Source organism: Pelophylax lessonae, assembly GCF_965119305.1.
Source record: "Pelophylax lessonae genome assembly, chromosome: 9".
Classification (NCBI taxonomy): Eukaryota; Metazoa; Chordata; class Amphibia; order Anura; family Ranidae; genus Pelophylax; species Pelophylax lessonae.
The window spans coordinates 139,467,538-139,488,164 of NC_138776.1; the positions used below are offsets into that span (position 1 = coordinate 139,467,538).

The window sequence follows — 20,627 nt, forward strand, 5'->3', positions numbered from 1 at the left end:
AAAAGAACCCTAATACAGATTCTATCACATTCTCATTGTTGACTCATTCTGGTCAATGGGGTTATGTCTTGTGAATATGCATACATTCAGAAATAAATCTTTTTTTTTTTTTTTACTAAAACATTACTGAATACCTAACATTTTCATTACTGTTCAAAGAGTTGTAATACTATGCAAATGTATCTTTCCCAATACTTTAAGAGGAACTGGCAAAACATCAGGATGTGAAGTCAGAACCTGTGTAAATGCAATTAGGGGAGGGCTCTGAAGTTACAATTAAAAGCAAGTCTACACATAAAAACAAGCCAGTGTGTGCCAGGCCAGGAGCTACATTCAGTTCACATTGTGACACTGGCAGGATGCCTTCTTACACAGTCACCGTAGCCACAGGCAGCCAATGGTTTGCTGGTACAGATGATTACATTTATATTACTCTTGTTGGATCAAAAGGCTGCAGTGAGAAGAACTTATTGGACAAACCTTTCTACAATGATTTTGAAAGAGGGGCGGTAAGATTATGAATTATTTTAATAACTTATTTCCCGTGCAACTACATTTTTTTTAATAATGGCATAAAGCATTAAATACTGTTTAGATATTTCATATATTTTTATTGCAACCCATTCCCTTTAGCAATCAGCCTTGTTTTTACAGATGTAATGTAAACTGATAACAGAGTGTGTATTTCGTTTGTAGCTGATTTTATCTTAGTTGTGTGTTTCTTTCTTTGTTTTTAATATGTTTTTGTATTTTCTTTTCATATATCTTTTATATATTTCCATATATTATTCTTCTGATAACACCTTTGTTCTATGTAACAGCTGCTGCAATGGAAATCTGGTACATTTGACAAATTAACTACTGCTACAAGAGTAGTAATAATCATCATCATCATGTTGGAAAGATAGTTCATGTATCTATGGGTGACTAATGAATCTAAAATAACTTAGCTATCCAAAAATATTCTCTTTTCCTCAGTAGCTAAACTGTATCACCGGGTGGATGTACACTGGAATAGGCTGAGCCTTTGATTTTAGGAGGATGGTTGGTCATGTAGGCACAATTTGATCATTCTGGATGCCCCAAGACAATTTTGTTGGAAGTCCTCTCCAAACCTGGCTTATCTCTGGGCTGAGAAAAAAACTTTGCAATTAAAATACTTCAGTCCAAGAATGGCCAGCTGTTTAAGGGTTACTGCTTATAGAGTCCAAATTGTGTCATCTGATATTAGACTGAACTAAATTGGTCATATTGTATGGACATCACATCTATGGCCAGCTTTATCTAGGATACCAAGTATTTATCCATAGTGGTCATTTCTGTTTGGAGGTACAATGATAATCTAATTATATAATTTTATTCATCATAACTAAGTCTGCCAGGACATTAAAGGAGAACTGCAGTCAAACATAAATCACCAGCAATCAGGCATGAGAGCAAGTGGCATGCCCTTGGTCCACATTTTTTTAAATCAGATGCAGAATGCATGCAATGAATACTGCAGCCCCGTCACATTTACATATACACTGGGATGCCTGCCTTTTCACGCACATGAACTTTAATAGCATCCCAGTTTTAGTCCTTAGGGTTCAATATTGAGTTGGCCCACCCTTTGCAGCTTTAACAGCTTCAACTCTTCTGGGAAGGCTGTCCACAAGGTTTAGGAGTGTGTCTATGGGAATGTTTGACCATTCTTCCAGAAGCGCATTTGTGTGGTCAGGCACTGATGTTGGATGAGAAGGCCTGGCTCACAGTCCCTGCTCTAATCCACCCCAAACTCGCTCATCCATGTCTTTATGGACCTTGCTTTGTGCACTAGTTCAAATCATTTGGTGAAGGAATATTATGGTTGTTTTTCTGAGGTTGGGCTTGGCCTCTTAGTTCCAGTGAAGGGAAACAATTAAGTCGTTAGCATACCAAGACATTTTGGACAATTTCATGCTTCCAACTTTGTGGGAACAGTTTGGGGATGGCTCCTTTCTGTTCCAACATGACTATGCACCATTGCACAAAGCAAGGTCCATAAAGACATTGATGAATGAGTTTGGGGTGGAGGAATCTGACTGGCCTGCACAGAGTCCTAACCTCAAGCCCATAGTACACCTTTGGGATGAATTAGAGCAGAGACTGCGAGCCAGGGCTTCTCATCCACATCACTGCCTGACCTCACAAATGCGCTTCTGAAAGAATGGTCAGACATTCCCATAGACACACTCCTAAACCTTGTGGACAGCCTTCCCAGAAGAGTTGAAGCTTTTATAGCTGCAAAGGGTGGGCCAACTCAATATTGAACCCTACGGACTGAGACTGGGATGCCAATCAATTTAATGTACATGTAAAGGCAGGCGTCCCAATACTTTTGGTTATATATTCTATGCAATAAATCTCTTGGGTAACATCTGGTAATCTCTCTAGTGAGATCTAGTGAGAAGAAAAATAATCTGTTGTGCTGCCTGTTAAATTAAGCCCCATTTACAGGCTTCTGTAACCTAAAGTACTATTGTAGTGAGCCCCTGACTACTTCAATCAAAACCCCAGAATTTTCTGATTGCCCTAAATGAACAAAGCTCTTCCACCAGCGTTCTGTCTCCCATAGCAACCAGAAGGGATCTGTGCTGCAGAGGTTCCCATTGTGTACAGAGGCACAGAAGCTCAAGAGTTAAGTGAAGCGCATGCACAGAGCGTGCTCTAGGTACACGGCAGGGCCTGTTCTGCTACCAGGAGAGGTAGCAGAGTACACTGGACAGGTGGATGTGGGCAAGGCTCAGCGTGTCCTTCCTAAATGCAAGTTACAGAGAAGGTGTACATTGTCATGTGGACCTGGGAGTTAACTGGAAACCAGTTACGGTGTACGTTCACCTCTAAGGGTAGAGTCCTGCCTTAAGGTCAAGTATTCTCCCATGGCAGCCTCAGTGTTGTCCCAGGGCACTGATGGAAACAGCACAGGAGTAAGGGTACCCCATGTGTACAGCAGAGTCATCCTGATACAGGTTCCTAATGTAGCCCAGAAGAACTCTCCCTGGCGGTGGTCCTTTCATGTGACCCAGACTTGTCGCCCTACGTGTTAATGAGAAAACATAGAGGAACGTGATGACCATCCTGTCACCTTGACCCTACCCTTTCCTTAACAGGCACCCCAAATGCAGATCCTAAACACAGTGCGTGTCCGGGCACCAAATAAAATGTGACCGCATTACCATATGGTTTGGTGCAGTGTGTTTATAAAAGTAGTGCAAGCACTACTTTTTTGCATGGTCCAGTGCATTTTGCAGCCCATTTATATGAATGGGCTGTCAAAACACATTGCATGGGAATATGATTCCAGAGTGCACCGGCCTTAAAAGTTACCCCGAAACTTGTGCTTCTAGACTGTTTGCTTCTAGATGTGCATGGAGTCTGGCAAATATTTAGCTGACTTGTTTTTAGTTAAAAAAAAATGCATTTTAATGTCAATGGGTTTCATTTTAAGCCACCTGTTTTCCCTCCTGTTCAAATTGTAGAAAAATAATTTATTTTAGTAATGTGTAATAGGTCAGTACATTATTTAGCTTTTTTTCATTGTAATTATTATTTTAGAATAAATAAATGCCTAATTTCTCCCTGTTCAAATGCAGACTTCTAGAAAGGATTACACGATATGCAGTATGTCACTATAACATTTCTGCTTGTGTCTCTGATATAATCCACTGTAATTTTTATTTCTGGTTCAAAATGCCTCCTATTTCCCTCTTCAAATGCAGCCTACTTAATAAGGTTTACATGATGTGCAGCGCAACTCTGCAAAATTTCTGCCTCATGCTTCTAACATAATGCAATGTCATTTTTGTTTTAGTTTTTTTTAAACCTGCTTGGTCTCGCTTGTTACCCAATCAAGCTGCTTGCATACTTTCCCACAACTGTACTATATGTCTGACTTTTGTCTCTGAAACATGCGTCTGTAATTTTTTTTTTTTTTTTTTGGGGGGGGGGGGGGTTCATACCTATAGCCTCATATCTAGAATGTGGGATTGTAGTTTTTGAACTGTTTTTGTGCACTCTGTGTTGACATTGTATTAAACTTTGTATACAATACAGTGTGGTACTGCACTAAAAAAAGAAATCAAGTTCTAATGATATGAAATGTGTTTTGCCACATGGCTAAACCCTCCAATAGGTTCAGTCTACAACTTCAAGTACTTCATTCTGGCATATTACTGCTAGATAAAAAAATTGTCAGGTAATCAGATCAGGGTGCTGCTTCTTTTTTAATTCAAGGAATAATGTACAATTAAAAATATTTATTATGTAAAAAAAACATATAAAGATGAGATAACAGGAAAAGTTGTTGTTATTGATGCTGTCCCAGAGAATCATAATGTCCTAACCCTACATATAGGTTGTAGCTTAAAGTCATCTCTGAAGCACGCAATCTGAAGAACTTGTTTTTTCTTTGTCAACTTCAAAGTTGCAGAAAATGAATGGCCATCTCCCCGCTGAGCAGTATTTATAAAAAAAATCTTGCTTTGGTACATGACTACTATCAGTGACAAGCTTCCCGTGCCCTTTTGGTTGTCATTCCATTGACTATTAGCCTTGAAACTGGACAGAACTAATTTTCGAGATTTGCCTGTCATTGATTTCAATAGGTTTTGCATCAAACATCGCAATTTGATGATTTTACAATGAGTTTGCCAAACATTTACGCTAACTGAACCCAGACAGAGTCACTCATCACTAATAAATAGAGATTTAACTGCTTGTTAGAGTCACTCCAATTGCAGAACACTGAAATCAATGTGATGCTAATGACATGATTGTCAACAAGCTGGTAAATCAATAAGAAGCAAAGGGCTGATCAAACTTGCTTGCTTGTTTAAAATGTTCTTTCGTGACAGCATTTTTCTTTTCTTTTTTTTTTTTATACATGGGCAAGATACAGATCAAAATGAGCTCACTTCCACTTGGGAATCAACACCCTAAAATGTTTTTTTTTTTTTTTTTTTTTTTGTCGAACTATAAAAATTGAAAGAAAGAAAAGTGAGCATCCACTGAATACATTTACACATTTCAAAGTACCAATTTGGATTTCATACATTTAATTCTCATATCAAGCTAAAACATTTGTTTAATTTTGGCTACAGTGGAAAAGGGTTGAATATTCTGTCAAATTTATATTGATAATATTATGGCTGTGTCCTCATCTGAGAAATATTTCCTCACTTTATGTCTATTTGACAGGTGTCAGACAGAATAGGAAGAGAGGGGAAATCTCCCCAACATAGATTTAAACAGGAATGAAAATGATTTTCTAGTTGAGAAGGGAAGGGTTCTAAATCTCGTAATAAAGACATATTTTCAATTCTAATAGATATTAATTATTACTAATTAATACTAATATTTATCAATTATTCTCCACTCTGTCCAAAGCTGAAGTTGGGCTTAAAATTAAAGCCCCGTACACACGCAACGATTATCGGCGGACCGATCGTCCGTCTTTTGTCCAGAGTTGTGTTTTGTTGGTTGGAATGTGCCTAGACTGCGAACGAATTTTCTCGCCCAACAAAATTCTACTTCAGAAGTGATGTCATGTGTTAGGTTGCTTTCTTTGTGTTCTTTCTTCACTGAGCATGCCCAGACTTGCTCATCAGATTTTTCCCTGTCGAAATCTGTACTGACTGCACGAAAATCGGCCATTGTGTTGACGGCCAACAAAAATTTTATAGTCTACACACCAGATTTTTTTCGGCCGAAAAGTCGGAGTTGGTTGTCGGAAGCATCATACTAGCAAGCCGAAAATCGGCAGATCGGTCGTCGGACGAAAATTCCCTGCCAATTTTTGACGCGTGTGTACGGGGCTTTACTCCAGGGAAACATCTAAATGCACAGTTTACCCTCTTCCCAACGAGCATATGCTCATTTTAAAGCATTGTCTAATTGCTATTGTTTCCTCCAGAGGTAATCCAGCATCTGAGGTGCCTCCCTTTTTTTGTCCTTCCTCTTTTGTTGCAACACACGCAGCGCCAAAGCACACACATTTATGTTTATGAAAGCTAATGAAGTTAATTGTGAAATTCACTTACCGGCATGTTGTAAAAACTTTGTAAGAGTATGTAACACACTACATAAATCCATTCTCCAAACCGGGAAGGATTGCAGCAGGTCCCATTGGTATGGTGATGTAGTAGAGGGTTGTCTGATGTCCTCCTGCTGGTTACTGCCTGTGAGGCACCTACCCATCACCTACCTATCAACCAGCATGCAGGCAACCTTGATGTTCTTGCCTTGCTCTGCTCTCACAGCAATGATGAAATTGCATAAAATTAATTCACCTCCTAAGAAGTTAGTCTACCTAAAACTTTTATTAGAGTTTTTGGTGAATGCTGGAGAGTTAACCCTTCTAATAATTTCATACATTTCTCAGGTACTCTGTTGGTAAGATTTCTATATTATAGAAAAATAATATACAGTAGGCAATGGAGTTCAAAAATATGTGGGGGAAACAGAGTTGAGAATTGTGGCAAAGAGATCACACTTTTTCTGTATACAGCATTTGAAGTGAAGCCATGGATTGATGGATATAAGGCATGCTTGGGAAAAAGATGACCACAGGCAAATGCTTTTTTGTAATTGTTAACACATAATACACATGATCACAGAAAGTAGGAAAATATTATTATAATACAGAATTTATATAGCGCTAACAGTTTGTGCAGCGCTTTGCATTATAAAGCCAGACAATACAGCGACAACACAATTCAATACAAGAGGGTTAGAAGGGCCCTGCTCCTGCGAGCTTACAATCTAACGTAGCATTTGCAGGAGTACTAAAACTATTACCTTCACGTCCGCAGACTGTAAGACCAGGTTCACAAGCATTGAGGGGAAAAAAAGTGTTTGATCCCCTACTGATTTTGTATGTTTGCCCACTGACAACGAAAAGATCAGTTTATAAATCTAATGGTTGGTTTATTTTAACAGTCAGAAACAGAATAACAACAAAAATATCCAGAAAAATGCTTTTGAAAAAAGTTATAAATTGATTTGCATTTTAAAGAGTGAAATAAGTATTTGACCTCTTCTCAAAACACGACTTAGTACTTGGTGGCAAAACCCTTGTTGACAATCACAGAGGTCAGATGTTTCTTGTAGTTGGCCACCAGGTTTGCACACATCTCAGGAGGGATTTTGTACCATTCCTTTTTGCAGATCCTCTCCCAAGTCATTAAAGTTTTGAGGCTGACCTTTTGGTAAGTCAAACCTTCAGCTCCCTCCAGATATTTTCTATGGGATTAAGGTCTGAAGACTGGCTAGGCCCCTTGAGGACCTTAATGTGCTTTTTCTTGAGCCATTCTTTGTTGCCTTAGTCATGTGTTTTGGGTCATTGTGATGCTGGAATACCCATCCATGAGCCGTTTTCAATGCCCTGGCTGAGGGAAGGAGGTTCTAACCCAAGATTTGATGGTACGTGATCCTGTTCAGCGTCCCTTTGATGCAGTGAAGTTGTCCTGTCCCCTTAGTAGAAAAACACCCCCAAAGCATAATACTTCCACCTCCATGTTTGACGTTGGGGAAGGTGTTCTTGGAGTCATAGGCAGCATTCCTCCTCCTCCAAACACGGTGAGTTGAGTTGATGCCAAAGAGCTTGATTTTAGTCTCACCTGACCACAACATTTTCACCCAGTTCTCCTCTAAACCATTCAGATATTCATTAGCAAGCTTCAGATGGGCCTGTTCATGTGCTTTGTGAAGCAGAGGGACCTTGCGGGAGCTGCAGGTTTTCAGTCCTTCACGGTGTTGTGTGTTACCATATGTTTTCTTGGTGACTATGGTCCCAGCTGCCTTGAGATCATTGACAAGACTCTTCCGTGCAGTTCTGAGCAGATTCTTCATGGTTCTCATGATCATTGAAACTCCAGGAGATGAGATCTTGCATGGAGCCCCAGACCGAGGGAGATTGACAGTTATTTTGTGTTTCTTTCATTTACGAATAATCGCACCAACTGTTGTCACCATCTCACCAGATTGGAATCTGATGAATTGATTGCTTCGGTGGACAGGTGTCTTTTATATAGGGTAAGAGAGTGCTCCTAACCTCAGCTCGTTACCTGTATACAAGACTAGGGATGATCGAACGGTTTTGGGTCGATCATCGGTTGGACCCGAACATTGGGTGCTCGAAATTCGGCCGAATTACGAACTTTTTGCTGAAAAAGTTCGGAATTCGGCAACCAGAACCGACCAAAATGCAATGGGACAGGAAATGGGCTTTAAAAGCCCGTGATTGGACCAGAACCATCAGTACAAGCCAATTGAGGGGGCAGGAGAATGCTAGGAATGTGATTGGAGTGACTAGGGGGTCCAGAGGCCAATCATTAGTGAATACGCCCCCCAGTATATAAGATAGCCCCGCCAAATTCCAAGCATTGTAATACAGGGACGTGGAAGAGAGTGGAAGCAGTTCTGTTACTTCTGCTTCAAAGTGTCATTTAGCAATTATTAGTGTGAGGAAAGGGATATCTAATGTAGTTAGGGTGCTATTTTCCACTTTAGTTAGATTCAAAAATCTAGTTTCTGTAGGGAAAGTGTTAAGTGCCAGGGTGACCGTAGTGTAGTGTAGGGTGAACTGACTCTGACTGCTATGGCAGGGTGACCAAACCCTTCCATTTCAGGGTGACCGCTATAGAGAAAAGATCATTTCTCTTAGGTCACTTATAGAACAGTGCATGACATCTGAACTTCTGTATAGGGGCATATATACACACACATGTATGTATGTATATATACACATATATAGGGGTGAAAGTAGCAGGACACTATGCTTGCGCTAATGAAATAATTAACAGGCATATGGCTCCGCTCCTATCACACCTATATATGTGTATGTGTATAAATACATATAAGTGTGTGTGTATATATACCCCTATACAGAAGTTCAGATGTTTTGCCTGCCTCCAAAGACCCCAAAAAAATGCCCAAAAAAAACGCCTGCAATAACACACCTGGGAGGTTTTTTTTGGCGCAGGTGTTTTTTTGGGCATTTTTTTGGGGTCTTTGGAGGCAGGCAAAACATCTGAACTTCTGTATAGGGGTATATATACACACACATGTATGTATATATACACATACATGTATGTATATATACACACATACACATATATAGGTGTGAAAGTAGCAGAACACTATGCTTGCGCTAATGAAATAATTAACAGGCATATGGCTCTGCTCCTATCACACCTATATATGTGTATGTGTATAAATACATATAAGTGTGTGTGTATATATACCCCTATACAGAAGTTCAGATGTTTTGCCTGCCTCCAAAGACCCACAAAAAATGCCCAAAAAAAACGCCTGCGCCCAAAAAAAAAACGCCCAGGTGTGTTATTGCAGGCGTTTTTTTTTTGGGCATTTTTTGTGGGTCTTTGGAGGCAGGCAAAACATCTGAACTTCTGTATAGGGGTATATATACACACACACTTATATGTATTTATACACATACACACATATAGGTGTGAAAGGAGAGAAGCCATATGGGTGTTAATTATTTCATTAGCGCAAGTATAGTGTTCTGCTACTTTCACACCTATATATGTGTATGTGTATATATACATATAAGTGTGTGTGTATACATACCTCTACACAGAAGTTCTGATGTTATGCCTGCCTCCAATAACCCCCAAAAAATGCCCAAAAAAAACCACTTGCTACAAAACCGGCAAGGTGTGAAAATAGCGGAGCCATATCCCTGTTCTATATTAATTCTAATACAAACAATCTTTTTTTTTTCTGGTTCTGGACATGCTACAGAGCTGAAACTTCACAGGTACACTTTTTAGACCCACCAGACACTAAATCCAAAGAAATCTCATTTTTTTTTTTTTTTTCAATAATTTTTTCAATAATTGTCTCTCTATCAAAAATTACAATTTTTAAGAACTTTTTTTTGTGTGATTAATAGTCTCTGGGGCATGACCCAGAACCCGAGGCACTTTTTAGGGGCATTTATTGGGTTTTAGGGCTTCAAAATTGGGTTTTTTGATTACCGAAGTTCGGGTCCCATTGATTTTCAATGGGGTTCTGAAATCCGGGCCGAATTTTCGGGAAGTTCGGGTGTTCTGGTCGAACCGAACTTTTGAAAAGTTCGATCATCCCTATACAAGACACCTGGGAGCCAGAAATCTTGCTGATTGATAGGGGATCCAATGCTTATTTCACTCATTAAAATTACCGTATTTATCGGCGTATAACACGCACAAGCGTATAACACGCACCTTCACTTTAAAAGGGAAGTTTTAGGAAAAAAACATTTTAAATATTTAAAAATAATGGTACACTGCCCCTTTCATTAAACAGCCCCCCTATACATACTATACATTGCACAGTTCCCCCCATGCACACTACATGCCCCCTTTTATTACAAAGCCCCCTTTACATTGCACAGCCCCCCTGCACTCCCAGGAGACCCCCAGTCTCCTGGGACAGCCCTGACAGCGTACTCTAAAGTAAAAACAAAATCACTGCCAGACCCTTTCCCTAGATGCTTCCTACAATGTGTCACTGTTATTGTTGTAAACCGATGCCTCTAAATACCTCAGTAGCTCCGTTCTTTCAATGGCCGGTCATGTGGCTGCTCTTCTCTGACGTTCAATGGCCAGTCATGTGACCGCTCTCCTCCACCAATCTGAAGCTACACTCAGAGGAGGAGGAGTGGTAGGAGGAGAGCAGCAAGCAAGAACAAAGCTACCAAGGTATTTAGAGGCTGCGTTTTTCAATGACAGTAATATATTATGTAGTAACGATCTATAAAAAGGGCTGGCAGTGATTCTTTTTTTAACTGCAGAGTACGCTGGCAGGGCTGTTCTAGGGCCAGGAGAGGCGGAGCGGACCGCCCAATCCCCGCCCCCCCCTCGTTGGAAAAAATATATATCGGCGTATAACACGCACCCACAGTTTGCACTATATTTTCAGGGGAAAAAAGTGCGTGTTATACGCCGATAAATACGGTAATATCAATTTATAACTTTTTTGAAATGTGTTTTTCTGGATATTTTTGTTGTTATTCTGTCTCTCACTGTTAAAATAAACCTGTCATTAAAACGATAGACTGGTCATTTCTTTTTCAGTGGGCAAACTTACAAAACCAGCAGGAAATCAAATACTTTTTTCCCTTACTGTACACTATATTACCAAAAGTATTGGGACGCCTGCCTTTACATGCACATGAATTTTAATGGTATCCCAGTCTTAATTCATAGGGTTCAATGTTTAGCTGGCACACCCTTTGCAGCTATAACAGCTTCAACTCTTTTGGGAAGGCTGTCCACAGGTTTTAAGAGAGTGTCTACAGGAATGTCTGACTATTCTTTCAGAAGAGCATTTGTGAGGTTGGGCACTGATATATGACAAGAAGACCTGGCTCGCAATCTCCGCTCTAATTTATCCAAAAGGTGTTCTATCGGGTTGAGGTCAGGGCTCTGCGCAGGTCACTTAAGTTCCTCCCCCCCAAATTTGCTCATCCATGTCTTTATGGACCTTGCTTTGTGCACTGGTCCAAATCAGTTGGTGGAGGGGGGATTATGGTGTAGGGTTGTTTTTCAGGAGTTGGGCTGGCCCCTAAGTTCCACTGAAGGGAACCCCTAAGGCGTCAGCATACCAAGGTTTTTTGGACAATTTCATGCTTCCAACTTTGTGGGAACAGTTATGGCCCTTTCCTATTCAAACATGACTGTGCACCAGTGAATAAAGCAAGGTCCGAAAAGACATGGAATAGCAGGTTTAGGGTGGAGGAACATGACTGGCCTGCCCAGAGTCCTGACCTCAACCCGATAGAACACTTTTGGGATGATTTAGAGTGGAGACTGCGAGCCAGGCCTTCACGTCCAACAACAGTGCCTGACCTTACAAATGCACTTCTGGAAGAATGGTCAAACATTCCCATAGACACACTCTAAAACCTCGTGGACAGCCTTCCCAGAAGAGTTGAAGCTGTTATAGCTGCAAAGAGTGGGGCAACATAATATTGAACCTTACAGACTAAGACTGGGATTCCATTAAAGTTCAAGTGCGTATAAAGGCAGGTGTCCCAATACTTTTGGTAATATAGTGTATGTGCGGGCCAGCTTCAGTGCAATTTGTAAAAAGAGTCTTGAGCGATTTCGTTTAGAGATTCAAGTGCAAATTTTTAAAGTGTATGACACTGGAAATCGCACCTGAACCGGACTAAAAACTGTACGGGACTCTTTTTGAAAAGGCACTGTGGCCGGCCCACATATATGTGAAACCATAGAAAGCTGGTTTGGTTCACATGTCATGCGAATCGGATGCAGTTAAAAATGCATCCAATTCACATATATGTGAACCGGGGCTGAGACGTGACATCCGGAATGCAGGAGCTCTGACAAGTGGTGTACCGCTACACCACCAGGGCAAGGGCAGGTGAGCTGGGTGCTATGTGTAAAAAATAAATGCATTCAAGGGCAATGATTGATTTTATGTTTGCTGGCCTACCACTACACCACCAGGGCAGAGGCACAGCAAATGAGTAGTGAAGTAATAGTTTTTCATCAGTCTAAAAAATACTGTCCCATGACACTAAAAATAGATATTGGTAATTAGTATTGGTGAGTACTCGAGAAAAAGTATCAGTACACAGACTCGGTCTTAAAAAACTGCTATCAGTGCATCCCTAGAAAATACTCTTATTCGTTGGTCTCTTGGCACATGTGCAAGTGAATAATTAGGACACAAAAACAACTCTACCCTATAATAAAAATCTTTTTAAAGTGGGAGATTCTTGGACCAAGACTCCACAGTGAATGCAAACCCTACCAATAAAATGTTTGTACTTGTTCGTATACAGTTGAAAGCATTTTTTTATATCTGATTTAGATATAAAAATACATATCTGTTGGTATGTATTTAGCTGTCCTGTATCCTGTATGACTTTGTTATCTCAAAGACACTATTTAGCCCTACCTGTTCTTATATTGGATTACAAGTCAACCGGTCTCTATGCAGTGGATAAAAAGACAGTGGGGGTGATTGGGTTGTTTAGAAAAAGACAAAAGGCAAAGCTGACACCACTTAGTCCACAAAATGCTGTGTGTTGTCAGCCCACAAAATGAAACTAGGTGCTAAGTGCATTGCTGGCAGATCAGCTAGTAATATTCTGTACTTGCAGTGTCTGCAAATGGATAAAACATAGACAAATGTCAATGTATTGCAGAGATGTTTTGCGTATATGTTCTTTTTTTTAAATATTTAGCATTGACATACATTTTAACCTTTATCCAAAGCAAAAAATGATAGCCCTGCTGCTCTGCCATTTACTAGTAACACTACTGAGCTTTAGTGTGCTGCTCCGCATGGTTTTGCCACCTTTAAAAAAACAGAAAAATTTTCAGGAGCTAAATTCTGTAACGGTACAGAGTTAGAAAAAGTATCTATATACACTGCTCAGCATAAACAAGCACACCCCTTTTAAAAAGTACAATTGTAATCAATATCTCAATGAACACAGAACAATTTCCAAAATTCTGGCAAAGTTTTATAGAACATTTGTTTAGCTCATTACATGAAAGTAAGGTTAATAATATTTTATATTGCAAAATCTTCAGTTTTACTCAAATTAGTCGATGGAAACATGAATACACCCCACAACAAAAACTACTACATCTAGTATTTTGTATCACTTCCATGATTTGTAAGAGCAGCACCAAGTCTTCTAGGCATGGAATGAACAATTTGGGGACATATTGCAACATTTATTTTTTTTCATTTTTCAAGAATGACCTCTTTTAGAGCCTGGATGCTGAATGGAGAGTGATGCTCAACTTGTTTCTTCAGAATTCCCCATAGGTGTTTGATTGGGTTCAGATCAGGAGACATACTTGGCCACTGAATCACATTCAGGCTGTTCTTCTTCAGAAATGCAACAGAGGCCTTGGATGTGTGTTTTGGATCACTATCATGTTTGGAAAGTGCCCAACGACCAAGGGCACTGAGTGATGGTAGCATCTTCTCTTTCAATATAGAGCAGTACATGTGTGAATTCATGATACCATCAATGTAATGCAGCTCCCCAACACCAGCAGCACTCATGCAGCCCCACAGAAGGACACTGACACCACCATGTTTCACTGTAGGTGCCATGCATTTTTCTTTGCACTCCTCACCTTTGCAACGCCATACAGTTTTGAAGCCATTCGTTCCAAAAACATTTATCTTGATCTCATCACTCCGGAGTACAGAGTCCCAGTAGTCCTCTTGTTTTTCAGCATAGGCCCTGGAAAAGGTGGGCTCTTTTGAGCATAGGCTTTAGAAGAGGCTTCATTCATGGACGACACCCATGCATGCCATTCCTCAGCAGTGTACGCCGTATTGTGTCACAGGAAACAAAAACTTCCGTTTGGCTTTCTACTACTTTAGCTAACTGCAGTGAACTGCAGTGTTAACTTCCATGGACGGCCTGGACGCCTTTGTGAGATGGTTAGATTTCCTTCTTTGTTAAATTTTGTATCACTTTTGCTACAGTATTTTGACTGATAAGTTAAGCTTTGCTGATCTTCTTGTAGCCTTCACCTTTCTTGTGTAATGAAATTATTTTCTTTCGCAGAACTTGTGACATTTCTCTTCCATGTGGTTCTATTGCTGACAGCATGGAATGGGAAGTGGTTTTCTTTGTTAAGTAATGCCCTTTTATAATCAACTGCTGGACACGTGTTTAATGAACAATTAGACTCACCTGTAGTTTAATTTTTTTTATTTGGATTTTGTTGTCTAAAATTTAGCTTTGCTTTTAAGGCCCCTTTCACACATGCGGACCGTTCATTTCATCAGTTCAGTCACGTCAAAATAGATGAAGCATTCATCAGTTTTTCATCAGTGATCATCAGTTTTTTATCTGTTTTTCATCAGTGATCATCAGTTTTTCATTCGTTTTTTTTTTTACATCCACTACCAATGCAAAAACAGATGAAAAACTGACCATTCGTCAGTTTACATCCATTTTTCATCTGATCTGTTTTTTTAACGGAAGAAAAATAGAGCTTTCATCAATTAAAAAAACGGATGATGATAGGTGCGGATGCAAACTCTTAAATGGATGATCATCCATTTATATCCGTTTTTCCATAGAGATGCATTGATGTCCGTTTTTCATCCGTCAGCGGATAGATGAAAACCGGACAAATGGACAACATGTGTGATATGTTCATTTCATCTGTTTTTTTGTCAGTTTTTTTCAGTCAGCATCAGGTATTCATCAGTTTTTCATCTGTTTTTCATCCTTTATTATCAGTTTTTTATCCGTTTTTCATCCTTTGTCATCAGTTTTTCATCCGTTTTTCATCCTTTGTCATCAGTTAATGTCATCAGTAAAATGTTGATTCTGAAAGAAAAGTAAAGGTTTTCTGACAAATCTGTTGGGATGTACTCATTTATGCTGAGCACTCTATATTGTCCCATCAAGCTTGACAGACTTTAATCACATGTACAAATGTGGGCAAGTATAATTTATAGGGTACGTTGCCAACTTGTAACAATAGTATATGGCTTTCAGCATCATCATCAGATATCAATTAATGTAAAATTCATATATGACTATATATATATGACTATATATGACTATATGAATTGTTTTCACACACTATCTCAACTATATAAGGTACAGACGTAAATGACAGTCTCCGAATCCAATCTAATGTGCATCGGGAAGCAGCGGATATTAATAGCTGAGACTTGCTAGACAGGCTGCAAAGACTTGTCTGATTGTTACTATTTCACCCTGATAAAAGAGAACTAGAGATGTCTTTAGTGCACCTCACTTCTATGGCTGTAAACATGAATAGCCTAATGCTAAAAAACATTTCCATTTTATTCCTGCTACTTATAGATTTCTGCACACAAAAGTCTCAATAAAAGAAACCTTAGAGGTTCCAAAAACCTAAAACCTCCAGTGCGTAGATGCAAAATCATACATGTTCATAGTTGTGCGTTCAGAGTGTGCCAGGGGTGCCTGGGCACACCCTAATCGCCCTGTGTGGTGCTGAACCTCTTGTTTAAACTGAAACTACTGACACCATTCACTATCCTACCGACACCGCCCACTGCTCTACTGATACCGTCAGTATATATACACAAGCATGTGTTTGAGCTACTTAAGGACCAGGCCTACTTCTGACATTTATTGTTAAGTTATAATTATAAGTTAAAATCAGTATTTTTTGCTATAAAATTACTTAGAACCCCCAAACATTATATATAATATATATATATACTTTTAGCAGAGACCCTAGAGAACAAAATGGAGATCTTTGCAATATTTTATGTCACACTGTTTTTGTGTGGCGGTCTTACAAACACAATTTTTTGGGAAAAAATACACTTTTTTAAATATAAAACTAGAAATCAATAAAGTTAGCCCAATTTTTTTTTGTTTAATGTGAAAGATGATGTTATGCCAAGTAAATTGATACCTAACATGTCATGCTTTAAAATTCTGCGCGCTCGTGGAATGGAGACAAACTCAGGTACTTAAAAATCTCCATTTGCGATGCTTTAAACATTTTTACAGGGTACCTGTTTAGGGTTATAGAGAAGGTCTTGTGCTAGAATTATTGCTCTTGCTCTAACAATCGCGGTGATACCTCAGATGTGTGGTTTAAACACCGTTTACATAAGTGGGCGTGACTTGGTATGCGTTCGCTTCTGTGTACGAGCTTGGAGGGACATGAGCACTTTAAATTTTTTTTTATTATTTATTTTACTTTTAATTTTTGATTTTTACTCTTTCCCTTTAAATTTTTTTTTTGGATCACTTTTATTCCTTTTACAAGGAATGTAAAACATCCCTTGTAATAGAACAAAGCATGACAGATACTCTTTATTGTGAGATCTGGGGGTAAAAAGACCTCAGTTCTCACATTTTCACTTAAAAGCAAAAAAAAATGTAATTTTAAATTTAGGCGGAAGTGATGTCTGACATCGCTCCAGTCTTACAAGGGCATAGAGTCAAGTGGGGGCAATCTTGCCCTCACTCGACTTCCTTGAAAAATGACGGGAAGTGGCGTGGAGGGGGAGGCACCGCTCCCACTGCCCGAAATGCGATCCCTTGGTGAATCGGTGAATCCACTACCAGGACCACTTTTATCAGATTGTGGATCGGCAGCTGTAAAAAAAAAAAATACCAGGGTAATTGCAGCTAGCTTCTGCTGTAACCCCAGTATTTAACGTCAAAGTACCGATGAATATACATGGTGAGTGGTCCGGAAGTGGTTAAGGTGCACAACCGAATGCAATAGGCAGTGCACGCCTACAGTATCTCACAAAAGTGAGTACACCCCTCACATTTTTGGAAATATTTTATTATATCTTTTAATGTGACAACACTGAAGAAATTACACTATGCTACAAAGTTATGAGTGTACAGCTTGTATAACAGTGCAAATTTGCTGTCCCCTCAAAATAACTCAACACAGCCATTATTATCTAAACCGCTGGCAACAAAAGTGAGTACATCCCTAAGTTAAAATGTCCAAATTGGGCCCAAAGTGTCATTATTTTCTAGCACTGCCTTAACCCTCTTGGGCATGGAGTTCACCAGAGCTTCACAGCTTGCCACTGAAGTCCTCTTCCAGGACATCACGGAGCTGGTGGAGTTGCGCTCCTCCACATTCCGTTTGAGGATGCCCCAAAGATACTCATTAGGTTTTAGGGCTGGAGACATGCTTGGCCAGTCTATCGCCTTTACCCTCAGCTTCTTCAGCAAGGCAGTGGTCGTCTTGGAGGTGTGTTTGAGGTGTTTATCATGCTGGAATACTGCCCTGCGGCCCAGTCTCCAAAGGGAGGGGATCATGCTCTGCTTCAGTATGTCACAGTACATGTTGGCATTCATGGTTCCCTCAATGAACTGTAGTTCCCCAGTTCCGGCAGCACTAATGCAGCCCCAGACCATGACACTCCCACCACCATGCTTGACTGTAGGCAAGACTCACTTGTCATTGTACTCCTTACCTGGTTGCCACGACACACTCTTGAAACCATCTGAACCAAATACATTTATCTTGGTCTCATCAGATCACAAGGCATGGTTCAGTAATCCATGTCTTTAATATGCTTGTCTTCAGAAAACTGTTTGTGGGCTTTGTTGTGCATCATCTTTAAAAGAGACTTCCATCTGGAATGACAGCCATGCAGACCAATTTGATGCAGTGTGCAGCGTATGGTCGGAGCACTGACAGGCTGACCCCCCACCCCTTCAACTCTGCAGCAATGCTGGCAGCACTCATACGTCTATTTCTCAAAAACAACCTCTGGATATGATGTTAGGCACGTGCACTCATTCTTTGGTCGACCATGGCAAGGCCTGTTCTGAGTGGAACCTGTCCTGTTAAACCGCTGTATGGTCTTGGCCACCATGCTTCAGCTCAGTTTCAGGGTCTTGGCAATCTTCTTATAGCCTAGGTCATCTTTATGTAGAGCAACAATTCTTTTTTTCAGATCCTCACAGAGTTCTTTGCCATGAGGTGCCTTGTTGAACTTCCAGTGACCAGTATGAGAGAATGAGAGTGATAACACCAAATTTACCACACATGTTTCCCATTCACACCTGAGACCTTGTAACTTAACGAGTTACATGACACTGGGGAGGGAAAATGGTTAATGTGGACCCAATTTGGACATTTTCACTTAGGGGTGTACTCACTTAGGGCTGTACACTCACTACTTTACATTGTAGCAAAGTGCCATTTCTTCAGTGTTGTCACATGAAAAGATATAATAACATATTTACAAAACTGTGAGAGGTGTACTCACTTTTGTAAGATACTGTATGTACATGTTGTAAGTCTCCACTGTGCCCCTACAGAACCTCAATTACTTAGGAAAGTCTAAATGAGGGAAACTTCATCATGATGTCACAGGGAAATTCATATGGCTGTGTGTCATGTCTCCATAGGCAATCACTTACTGGTTTTCGCTGGGGACTTTGTTGAACTTTTTAGTAGGGTTGATTAATTAAGGGAACAGAGATTGTTCACTCTGCAAACCAAATGGTATACTTAGGTTAATGAAAGTGGTGAAGCTAAGGGAAAATTCACTTAGCAAAGAAAACCAAATCACATGCAATAAAAACTAAAGAAAAAAAAAACAAAAAAAAACAGGATTTTTGCCCACACATGATTGGATAGTTGAAGTCAGCACAGCTTCGCCTCATTCACTAAGCTAAATAGAAATTTACATTTCAAAGTGAACAAGCTCTATTTCTTTAGTAAATCAACCTCGCTGAGTGGATTTGCTCCCCATGCAGAAAAAATCAATGCTTCATGGCAAAGGCAAACAAGCAACTTATGCAGATCAGCCCAATTTTCTACAATTCACAGTTCAAGCCCACCAATTCCCTTATCACTACTATTAACTCTTCTGCAAATATGAATTAACTTTTTTATTCCTAATTAGAAATAAAAAGTTTATTATGTGAATGCCTATTGACTTTGGTCCCTCTAATTTCACCTATCTCCAACATTTTACTTAGTACTTTAAACCCTGAGTGAGGCTCATATTAAAAAATAACATTAAAAACAGTATTTACGCCATATTAAAATGGATTATTTTTTAAATGTGTGCAAGAAAGAGAAGTCAAAACCCACACCCTTTTTCCTCTTTTTACGCACTTCTACAGAAATACCATGTGGTCAAAGAGGTTATCTATTACAGCGATATTACACAAACATATCCTGCATTAACAACAGCTAATGCAGCAGACTAATCTAGATGCGAAATCATCCAGCTTTATCATGATAGTTGACTTCCCTTCTCAGCCAAATTTAGATTTTTCTGTACACTTTGGTATCTGTCAATGTTCGCTTGTCAAGATTTTTCCAAGTATCACATTTATTTTCTAAGCAAGAATCATTAGGATTTTTATATTATTCCTTTTAAACACAGCAATTATCGTGTTTATTTTGATAGATATATTGACAGAACACAATCATTTCATGGTTATTTGTTAATTTAAAGAGACATTTGGAAAAATCAAACACTGCTGATCGCTCAGTTCTCCCCATCCTCTCTGAGCAGAGAACAGTGACTGTCAGTTACGGGCTCTCTGCTCTGCCTCTCCAGCTAAGGTTGCCACCTCATCCCTTTAAACCCAAACACAAATGAATTACACAGGTTCTGAGGCTAGTTTAATGCAGATAAGGCACCAAGTGAGCTTATTTACCACCTTAAACAGCCACAGAACCTGTGTAAGTTAAAATGTTTTAAAGGGATGAGGTGGCAAACCTACCTCCAGCACTCTCTGGAGCTTTGGCTGTGGAGGGAGCACAAGGGGCTGGCATAGGGCTCTCAGTAGATCACTGAGAGGCTGAGCCAGGTGCCAGTCCAGACATCTGGGTCAATCCTAAATGTAGGGTCGGAATGTTTTCTGAGCTTGGACAGGCTGAGTGACGTCAGCCGACAGCAGACTTTAGCCCGCTGTTGGCTGAAATTGGGTCACATGAGTGCAGATTGAACTGCACTCTTGTGATCTACAGGGGAAGTATAAACAAAATAGCTTTGACTGTACTTCTTCTCTTAAGACATTTGGCAAAGATCAAAAGGCAAGGTGGTTTTAGAGGGCTAGGCTTGACAATATGTATGATAACAAT

At 39.8% G+C, this 20,627-nt stretch overlaps 1 protein-coding gene across 1 annotated transcript in view; it reads left to right on the forward strand.

The window, feature by feature from the left end:
* The first annotated feature begins 303 nt into the window (after window positions 1-303).
* Window positions 304-20,627, forward strand: part of ALOX5 (arachidonate 5-lipoxygenase) — a 98,469-nt gene continuing 78,145 nt past the window's right edge. The window contains exon 1 of the mRNA XM_082268002.1: window positions 304-509. Coding sequence (XP_082124128.1) covers window positions 360-509 — 150 coding nt within the window. The 5' untranslated portion in view covers window positions 304-359. The remainder of the gene's footprint in view (window positions 510-20,627) is intronic.